Source organism: Gavialis gangeticus, unplaced genomic scaffold, assembly GCF_001723915.1.
Source record: "Gavialis gangeticus isolate Ggan-Ray unplaced genomic scaffold, GavGan_comp1, whole genome shotgun sequence".
Lineage (NCBI taxonomy): Eukaryota > Metazoa > Chordata > Crocodylia > Gavialidae > Gavialis > Gavialis gangeticus.
Genome location: NW_017729034.1, coordinates 83750853 through 83762029, shown reverse-complemented (window position 1 = coordinate 83762029; position 11177 = coordinate 83750853). Strand labels below are relative to the sequence as shown.

Below are 11177 nucleotides of genomic sequence, written 5' to 3'. Positions count from 1 at the left end.
TGATCTGGTCCCTGCTTAGGAAAATGGAAGCAAAGAAGTCATTAAATAGGTTAGCTTTGTCGTCTGGTGTGATGACATATAAGCAGTTACCATTACAGCCATAGGCTGCAGACCTCTGTTGTAATGGTAACTGCTTATTGCACTGAAATTAAAAAACCAAGTGAGTTTACCATGATATAGCTTTTATCTACCACAGGGTAAGCGTGTGCACGTGGATAGTTACTCTGGTCATGTTCTCTAAAGAACCAGTCCAAAACATTCCTGGCCCTACATACTGGTCTTTGCCACCACAGAATAGTATACAGGAATGTAATTTATGTTTTGTTAATCTTAAATGACAGAAGTGGCTGAATATTATGCGACATATGTCTATGAGTGAAGAAAATTTTATTTTCTTATAACTCCATAATTTCCAAAGATTAGTAGACTCTGGGGATTTTCATTTCTAAAGTGCCTGTATTAGTGCAGGATCACCAATAAATGTCAGAAATACATGTAAATGAGGGAGGCTGGTGATAAAATTGGACATACTGGCAACACTAGATCCTTTCTCATTTCATAGGTTTCAGAACTAAGAGAACTTGATCAGTATTCCCTGCTAGACACTTCTAGAACTGTATCTTGGAAATACCTTCTCCATAATCAGTGTCCTGCCTTATCTAATTGCCTGATAATTTGTGTTTAAACAATATAGCTTATTATTTTGAAGTTGCTGTTTTTATTTTTTTAAATGTATGTGTTCATACCCATTTTTGTTTAGTTACGTCTGTTTGAAAAACGTGAGGGGGGGAAGTGCATGCGTGTGTATATGCTGCTGAAGTCTTTGTGCGTGTATGCACGATACATGCATCTATACATCGCATATACATTTTATATGTACATTTCCCAGAAATTGAAATTATATGTATTATAATTATATATATATGATATAAAAAATTCTGAGGGGGGGTGGAGGTGGGGGTATATATACACACACCCCTCAGAATTTTTTTAATTTCTAGGAAATTTGTTCTTAAAATACTCATTTTGATGATTAGTGTTTGAATGGTTTCATATAGTTTTACTCCCTCAAGCATTCCTAGTGCTTGAAGTAGAAAATTTCTTTATAATCATAAAACGCATCAAGAAATGAACTAGGATTTCTGCAGAGATTTAAGAGTTCACAACCAGTATTAGAATCATGTGAAATGTGTAGAGAAGAGTTTTAATACTTTGGATGTTGCTCATTTTCCCCTTATGGATGTGGAGGATGCCTTCAGGCTACCATCAGCCTGTGATCACAAGAGATTCACCATTAAAATAATGGATCTGATGTCTGGATATTTATCCATTCTTCTTTCCACGTGTTACTTCTGAGTTGATTGGTTGATCTTCAAGGATCTAGTTTTGAGTAGAAATAAAAGCTTTCCCCTTTAGGGATCATCTCTTGCTTATGCTAAGTACTATACAGACATACTGTAAATCATCACATTGTCTCTGCCTCGGGTAACTTAAATCTAAATTAAATAGTCAGAATAGAAGTAGAATATATTTTTAAGTTAAATGTTCTATAAGTAATGGACTATAGAGTCCCATGAAAAATGACAGAGAAGGAAGAAAGGGAAGTATTTTGAACAAGAGAATGAAGTTTTGAGTAGGAGAGATGGCTAAATCTGGAGGTTTGGAAGCATAGGGAGGGAAAGAAGGAATGAGTTATGACTAAGATAAAAGCAAGGGCTTAGCTGTACGGGGATTTGAAGGGGAGAAACTGGCACTTGCAGAAGGAAAGGGTAAGGCAAAGAAAGGAGTTCTGTTTGTCTAATTCTCTTTTCCATATCTCTCCCATTTTAGACATTTTACTCCAGTATTAGCTACACCATTTTCCTTTGTCCTGAAAAAGGCAAACAATATTTCTGAAGTAAGCAAGAGTTAAAATTTGTCTATGAGTAAAGTTCTTCAAGCATCTGGCTTATTCTTTATGCTTCAGGTAGTAAAGGAGAGAACTGAACTTCTTTAAACTCTTTTTATGATCTGGTATCAGCCACTATTGGTCCAAGGTCAACACATGACACACCTTCCCTTTTCTTTCCTCTAAATAAAAAGATCAGGTAGTTGGGTCAGAAAGAAGGTACTTTCAAATAGCCCTTATATTGAAGTTGACAAACCACCAATAATTAATAATTAACAGTGAATCATGACTTTTGAGGTCCTTGTTGTTTTCTGCCTGACTGTACAAGTATAGGTAGGTAGAAACTAAAATATAAGAATTCCACTGTTACTATAGTCAGGGAGGTGGGCAAACTATAACAAGTCAAATTTTCCTTTACCCCGTGACTATTATTTTTATTGAAGTTTTTATTCTGTGTCTGAATTTTGGTTCCATTTCTCATTTTCATTCTGTGTAGTACTGCCTACTTTACTGATGTTTCATCAAGCTAAGTTTTCAAAAACTTCATGAAATTCTGTGGGCACCTAATTTTTCCCTCTAACTTGTCCTCCACCCCTCCTTCAGCAACCTCAGAGATTCATCTCAGCTGTAAGGCTTCCAGATAAAAACAAGAGGTTACTCACCTATGAGCCTGTTAATGCCACTCCATAGGAGTCACTGAAGTTTATCGCACCCTGTCCTCCAAGGCTGCTTATGCTTTCATTACAGTGTTCTCATTTCTTGCTAATCTATAAAATAAATAACTGGAAGCAGAAATGGAATTTTAATCTCATGCTTGCCTCTACAGAATAGAGAGCCAAAAAGTTATCAGTACCCTTAGTCACCGCCTACACAAGACAGATTTTATTTTTTTTCAAAAATCTCCTTAATGTCATTTCAGGTTCACAAGCACTGAAAATGATAGGAGACTTAGTACGGAGGAACTGATATTGTTGCTGGTTTCAGCACCATGTGAAACAGTTTGTTCAGTTTAACTGTTCTTGGAATCCTTTGTTTAAGGAAATACCTCATTTTAAACCGAATGTATTTTTAAATGGATAATGGAAATCTTTCATTCCTTTAGGTTTCTGACTTAATTGTCATATTTAACCATCTAAATATCAAAGGGCCAGGCTACTAAACATATTGACAGATGGAACAGTTCATCTGTATAGGAATTTCCATTTACATAGGAAAAATATCATTCTCTTACATACTATGTTTTTGCTTCCTAAAGGCAGTAGCAAGAAGTAACAGTATGAACCGCCTCATCACACAAGCTCAGCAGGTGTCCTTGAAATCTTCCAAATTCTTCATTCTTTACCATGATCAGCAAAGGAGCGCTTTTCATGTTCTGAACCCTTCTAGCAGCCACTTAAGCTCTTTCATCCTATGTTATTCCAACAGCACTGTGCTCCATTTCTCTTTGTTCATTGTGTCTTCTGGTCAGGTCCAGTTTTGAATTGTTCAGCTTGTTTTATTGACTTTCTTTAATCACTGCTGATCTAGGCATAGCAGAAAAATACCATTTTCTGGCTTCCAAGAGCTCAAAACTTGGTTTTTTGAATGTTTTCAACTTCTGTTGTGTGGCTCGGCACTTCAGTACTTTTCGTATTTACTCTTGTTCATCATTTTGACTTTTTAATTTCAACACTTTTCTTAAATAGCTTTTTCAAGAATTTTTACTCTTTTCACTTCCAGAGCTAGTTGTTTTGAGTGGTATGTTTTTCTTTCAGGGTGTTGTTTCCTCCTTCAATCCTTTAAAAAGGAGGAGATTTATTCATCAGTTTCAAGTGATGACCAGGCATCAGAACTATATCATTAACTTCAGATATGTGTTGTATCCTTGGAAGCTGAATGCTCTGTACATGAGTGCTCTGAGTTTGCAGATATCACCAAATGCACTCACCTAGAGAACTCTTCAAATTCCTTAATATAACAACTCATGAAGTCTCCCACATCTAGTACATAGCCAGAGTTGCAGTACAAAGCTGAGTAGGCTTCAGTCACTGATCATGAGAACTCAGCTGCTGGCACTGCCTTTGTCATCACAGTCCCTTTCCTACTTTAATATCCTGTAAGCCAGCTTCATGGCCAAAGTATCCTGTGCCACAAAGGTGGAGATTCTATTGTATCCTGAAGCCATTGGCCTCTGGGCAATTAAAGACAGTAATGACCTGAATTAATTTATAGTCAAAGAGAAATTCTAGATTTCTAAATAATAGTCATATTTAAGAAGACTAATGCTGAGTTCTGGTCCTGTGGATACTTTGGAGATTACGTCTCAAGAACTTGGAAGTATTTTAGGTTCTCTCTACAGAATGAATATTATCATGGTTGTATTCTTTTTTGAGCTAGCATTGACACTACTGGATTCATAAAATACTTGGGAGTAACAGTAGCCTATTTGCACTGGATGGTGTCTCCCAGTTTGTTAATTCAGTTGGCAATTCTAGGACACTTGTCTGTGGGTATTAAATTTCAGCACTGGGTAGTAAACTACTTTATGTTTCATCTTGTTCTGTACAGTCAAAAAGAATGCCTGGAGCTCAACCAAATATGGATTAACTCATGGAATTATGAAGGAATTGAAGACCTTTGGTCTTGTGAAAAGGTTATGCAATTGAAAGCTTGGTCAGTTCTGTGAATGTTTGACCTTGTATAGGGTGGGCCTTGATAATCAAGAAGCATATAATGCAGGGACTTTCGCAACCTATTTATATTATGAGCGATATCTAGTCTCAGTGACCTAGCGCTGGACCAGGAATAATCTTCCCTAGAGCAGTGGTTCCCAACCTTTTCTTTTACCGTGGCCTGGCAGGAGCAGGACAGGGCGTGTAGAGCTCGCTTCCTCCCTCCCAGGTCTCCCCTGCCATCTGCCCTTAACCCCAGAAGGTCAGCTATAACCCCAGAAGCTGCTTGCCTGGGCGGACAGGCAGGGCTGTGAGCAGGGGGCTCATGCCACGACCCTGCAGCCAACCTGGCATGGCCTGGTAGTGGGCTGTGGCCCAATGATTGGGAACCTCTGCCCTAGAGAATACATTTCCAATTGCTACCTGTACTAACAGTAGAAACCACATATGCATCAAAATTGTTTTTGGTCGGCATTTCCTCTCTCCAGTAACAGTGCTAGTCTGTCTGGGTTCTAAAGATATCTGGTCTTATACACATTAATGGACTTCAGAAACTTGGTCTCCTCCAAAGTGACTCTGATTCAAACAAAGACATCTAGGCCACTGTAATTCACATAAACAAGCAGAGGGGGTACCAGACTGTACTTCCTTGTGCAGGCAAGCCATATAGGTGTGGAGAGAAGCTCTGCTCTACAAGATATTTGAGTCGCCTTATATTTAACAGAAAAGAAGAATGTGAACGCAGACTATATTGCTTCCTGATAGAACTTTATAAGCATTGTCTGGATCCAGGGAAATGGCGAATCTCACTTTTCTGTGGGAATCATTATTTGGTTGTTCATAAGACAGTTAGCAAGAGAGGTATACTGTTGACCCTGTAAGTCTTTCTGTTGGGACAAACCTCCATGGTAAGAATGTTTACGTATTTCAGAAGATCTTACAGTACAGTGTCCCTTGTAATTCCACAGTGGCTAGTCAATATGGTCTTCAATTCTGTTGCAGAGAGCTAATGCCTGTTCCAAAGACCTTGCATGACTAAAGGCAGAACCAAAATATTTAGTTCCAGTCAACCTACTGAAACACTTTCTGACTGTTTGATTCCTGCTCCAGGGTCGTGAAGTTAAAGCAAGTGACTCAAGTCCTCCTTGCATTTTAAAAGCTATTTACTACTAGAGAGACTTAAGATTACCTGAGAAAAAAGATTTATGGTATAGTGCTACTGGCTCCTTCACTTGGCTTGCCCAAAAGCTGCTTGAACTTCGCTTCTTTGGATCCAAGTTAAAAATAACTGCTTTGTCTTTGACCAACAAATTGTTGATCACCCAGCAGACAAGTAAGGCTAGATAGCATTAATGCCCACAAACCCTAACTGAACATGATGGTGAAGGGTTGAAACATTCTGATCCTACTACCCCACACTCCAATTAAAGTGTCCCTCTTAACAGATTGATAATTTCTTTTTTAAATAACTATGATTTTTCCTTGTGACTGAGCTTACAGAATGAACAACAAACTTTATTAACTGATCCATGCTATGTCAAGTTTTACAAGAAAAAGTTAGTTTAGCACAGTAAACAGACTTGTCTCCAAAGTATTATTGTAATTCTGCTTAAGTGAACATATTGTAAAGGCAGCTGTTTCTCATGCTGATATGCCCATCCTACTTCAGAAAAATTTACTATTCTACTTGAATTTAATTAGAGACATTAGGAAATCCACACAATTTGTTTTGGTTTTATACCAGTTACCCTGGAGGTGCCATAACTAAGAGGCCATGCTCAAATAATTTTGCATTACTATGTTTTTGTTTGAAGATGAAAATGGTGTTCAAGGTGGACTCTGTCTGAGGTCAATGTGTCTGCAGTTCTCTAGATAGTGTTTTATATTTCAGATATATGCAAGGCACCCACATCACTTACAAAGCAGCATTGCTTGGATTCTTTCTCCAATTTGTCTAATTTTGGGCTGCGTCCCAAGACCACCATAAAAACAGCATAGATATACTCATAGTTTATATGTTACCCCACTCTGGAGAGTTTTGCCTCCCTTACACAGAGACCCAGACATGCAAACGTAGTTAAGATTATAATTCTGTTTTGAAAGCTTTGCCTTAGGATTATTTCATCTTGAATGCAGGAAAATCTGGGTAAAAGGAAGACTGATTCACTCTATGATTAAGTTGTCTTTTAAAAAAAAAAATACTTTATTTGCCTGTTTTCCTGTATGCCTGTTAGTTATTTATTCAGAATTTTTTTTCTCTTGATGAAAAAACCAGGAATCGTGGATGGATTAAATGCTGTAATTTTCAGTATAGACTTTGTGAAAAAATATACTCAAAAAATTCTATATTGACAGTGTTGCATAAGAGCTTGAACATACCTATATCTCACATGATTTTTCTGAGTAAATGAACTTTTTAAACTTAATTCCCAATCAGATTACCCACCCTTAAACATTCTTCTTAAATTTATGGCTTATCGGTGATGACATAGTAGAAGTTTATGTTAGAAATTCATTATTCAACCACACTTTAAATATATGGTAGATTATGGATATTTTAGGTCTTAATCCCAAGGAATGAAGCATATGGCATATTGTATTTACTATCTGTGAGGTCTTATGTCACTGAGTGGCACGTATTTAAATCTTGTCTTTTGAAGTATCTGTTAGTATGAAGAAAATAAAAACAGAAAGGCTGTGATTGTAAGATTATAATGTATAAATATAAGTGAGAAACTGAATACTAATAACTAAAAATTCAGTCTTCCTTAACTTTAATGAACTTTTAATTCTCTTCTCAAGTTTGCCAAGTTTAAGGCCATTGTTGGATGTATACTACCTGCCTCTCACCAATATGCGGATAGCCAGAACATTCTGCTTCACCAACAATGGGCAAGCATTGTATCTTGTCTCGCCTACAGAAATCCAGAGAATCACCTACAGTCAAGAAACTTGTGAAAATCTACAGGTAAACAGTAAAAATGACTGTACTTTTTACTGAAGTAAAGTTCCACCAGAGGCCTCAGCTTTTCATTATGGATGTTTACATGGTAGTTTAAGACCCGTTCTAAAAAAGTTATCGTGTGCTTGTGAGCTTGGAAGTATAAAGCACAGCATGCCTGCTGATGAATCAGAGGTAAACATTAGCCTAGGATGTGGGGTTTTTTTTTCCTTCCAGTGGTATTGAAGCATCTTTTCTCTTTATAGGGGACATGCTTTCCCTGTTAATATCATATCCTTGGTCCATACGAAACTTCCTTGATAATTAGGTAGATAAGTATTTCAAAATGCCTCCAATCAGAACCAAACTAATCCAAGCTGCATGCTTCTGTGTCAAAGGAGAATATACTCAAAGTATTTTGATTATCAGCACTTCCCAAACTTGTTGGCTGAATAAACCACTATCAACCACAGAATTTCAAACTTGTAGGCTGCAAGGTCATATGGGAGAAACTATAAGGAGATCTGCCAGTCTTTACAATTAAAAGGTTGATGGTACCATCTTGGTGGTGTATGAGAAATTATGAGGGTGACAGTGGTTCATTCAGCCAAAGTGGTTTAGGGAACTACTGAGTTGAAGAATTATATCATAGAAGTGTCAGAGACCTAGGGTGACATTCTTCAGCATTGAAGTGTGGTGTAGAAGAGGGTGGGAGTACTATAAAGGGAGTCTAAGAAACCCAGTCTTATATAGGTACATATTCTCCCAGTTGCAGGAATTGTGAAAGTTTCCTTGCAAAGAGCCCTTTGCAAGCCTCGATATAAGGAATATGCTGAGTGCCAGTCTCAGGTGTGAGGTGCATACATGCATTCCAGGAAAAAAAAGTGCTTATTTATATGATGAAGGCAGGCTACCACAATAATAAACTGGTTGTCCATACCCTAATGTACATTAGGCTAAGGAAAAGTCTTGAACTTTCACAGTAATCTAATTCTTAAAAAGAGAAGGCGGCATAATATCAACTACATGCATGAGTGGTTGTAAATTTGATGTAGAGAAGATATAATGAAGATGTAATGAATAGTATTTAATGTTGTTTTGGCAAGAATGAATAGGTATTACCCAAGTTTTTATTTGAGAGAATACTATACTCAGAAATGTTTCTTAGCAACAGTAATTAATTACAAGCTCAAAGTATTAAGAACGTTGGATAACATTGAATAATTGTATAATCCCATTCTTTAATTCTCTGAAATGTTACCAAAGTAAAGTAGTTCTGTATATCTACTGCAACTAGAGAGAGAGAATGATAGATCCTAGTGAGAGAATGTTGCTTTGAGACATTCAGACCTTTGAAAATCACTGGATAAAATGAAAATGTACTTCAGGAACATTGTGCATTTGTCAGTGTCTAAAAAAAAAAAAAATGAACATACGTTGTTGGTAGTAATAGAACCTGTTTGTTTGTTTTTTGCAAAGGAAATGTTGGGTGAACTCTTTACTCCAGTAGAAACTCCAGAAGCACCAAACAGGGGGTTCTTTAAAGGATTGTTTGGAGGCGGTGCCCAGTCTCTTGACAGGGAAGAACTTTGTAAGATGATATATTTTTTTTAATTGTTGTTGTTGTTGTTGTTGTTGTTACTACTCTGCAGTAATTCCACACAAGAAAATAAATGTAGTTACATAAAAATATTTAAGTATTTTATGTAAGATGTACATTAAAAGAACGTCAATTAAGGTTTCTGCTGCCACAGACAAGGTGCTAGATGATGTGCACATATACATGCATTCCGGTGGTTCTGAGTGGCCCCTGTTGGAATCTCATGGTTCCACTATGGTAGATGTTCCAGCAGGATGTGCAAGGCATCCTGGGAGGCCCTAATGTCAGCTGTTATGGTTCAGAAGTTTGCGTGTATCTACATAAACTGTCAACTGCAAAGTGCATGTTATTCTGTGAGCATAAAGAAAAGTGTTATAGTATTAAAGGAAATTAAGAGTATGGGTGGATACTGTTTTGCCAGCAGAAATGGTATTCTGTTGGTAAAAGTATGTACTGTAGACCAGTTGCAAAATATCTGTGCCTCATGGTGTGCAAACTAGGGAGGTCGTGGGAAAGAGTTCCTTTTCACGGGATAAAACCTTCTAGATAAGCCAAGGCTGTGAATGGATTCCTTGTAGGACAGAACTGGCCACAAAGAGAGCAGATCAGAAAACGTCAGCATTCAGTTAAGTAGTTGAGAAAAGCAGGAAAGAGCACCACTATGTAAGAGGCACATGTAAGGGTGGGGTGAGAGTTCCCTGTGCAGCGGCAAAAAGTAGCTGATCAAAGGCTCTAAGCATGAGTCTATGCATAGTGAAAATAGGTACATAGTCGATACAAGTAAAAACTCGGTCGCTAGTAACTCTTCCGGTAACTGCATGATTATTTTTACTAGGACTGTGTAAAATTTTGACGAGTGCTTTGTTTCAAAGCTGTTTTGATGTGTTTCAAGCTTGAAACAGTGAAATCAAAATGAAACAAAAGGCTTCAACACAGCTTTTAAACGAAATGAGGGCACTCAAAACATTTCAAAATGTTTTGAGATTCAAAGCCAGGCTTGGTGCAACTAAACAGAAACTAAGGAGAGGGAGGGGGAAGAAGGGGGAAGGACTAATCTGGTATTGACATCTTGCTCCCTGTTCAATTCCCCAGCTCTCTGATCATTTCTACAACTTTTCCCATAGGGCATGGGCCCCTGCATGTGCATGCAGGGTTTCAGCAGGATGCCACTGAAACTGTAGTGGCAGCCTGCTGAAACTCAGCATGCAGATCCAGGGGCCCACGTCACCCAGGAAGAGCTGGAGGAAGTGATCGGGGGGCTGGGGAATCGAAATGGAACATGGGGAATTGAACTGGGAGCTGAGGGAATGTTCCAGCTGTTCCCGGGGGGCACAGGCCCCCAGATGATGCAGGCTGCCACTGCCGGCCGGGACCAGCACTGGGCACAGCCTGTGCTAAGTGCCAGGAAGACTAGTGCTGCCACTGGCCCCAGCCAGCAGCACCAGCCTGCTGTTATCCCATGAACAGATCTGGGGGCCAGCAACCCCCAGGAGGGCTACGGGGCTGTGCCAGACTCCTCCCGGGGGCACAGGTCCCCAGATCTGCGCATGGGATGACAGCAGGCTGCCACCACCAGCTGAGGGCGGTGCTAGAACTTGCTTCTTCCCAGCACTCGTCACTGCCTACACCAGGCAGACTCAGGTGCTGGCGTTGGCCCCAGCTGGCAGCAGCAGCAGCATGCTGTCATCCTGCACACAGATTGGGGGACCTGACAACATGCTGCCGATACCAGCTGGGCCCAGCGCCAGCACCTGAGTCTGCCTAGCGCAGCCTGTGTCGAGTGCTGGGAGGAACTGAATTCTGGTGCTGCCCTCAGCCAGCAGTGGCAGCCAGCTGTCATCCCACATGCAGATCCGGGGGCCCGCACCCCCCAGGAGGAGTCTGGCACAGCCCTGCAGCCCTCCCGGGGGAAGCAGACCCCTGGATCTGCACACGGAATGACAGCAGGCTGCTGCTGCCAGTTGGGGCCAGCGGCAGCACCAGTCTTCCCAGTGCTTGGCACAGGCTGTGCCCAACACTGGTCCCAGCTGGCAGCAGCAGCCTGCTGTCATGCGCAGATCTGGGGATCCACGTCCCCCCGGAAAAGTCCAGCACAGC

At 39.8% G+C, this 11177-nt stretch overlaps 1 protein-coding gene across 5 annotated transcripts in view; it reads left to right on the top strand.

Moving 5' to 3' along the window:
* STXBP5 (syntaxin binding protein 5) overlaps window positions 1–11177 on the top strand; it is a 267766-nt gene that overhangs the window by 241842 nt on the left and 14747 nt on the right. For all 5 annotated transcript variants that reach the window (XM_019526951.1, XM_019526950.1, XM_019526954.1 and 2 more), the window contains 2 exons: window positions 7342–7507; window positions 8960–9071. In XM_019526951.1, coding sequence (XP_019382496.1) covers window positions 7342–7507; window positions 8960–9071 — 278 coding nt within the window. The remainder of the gene's footprint in view (window positions 1–7341; window positions 7508–8959; window positions 9072–11177) is intronic.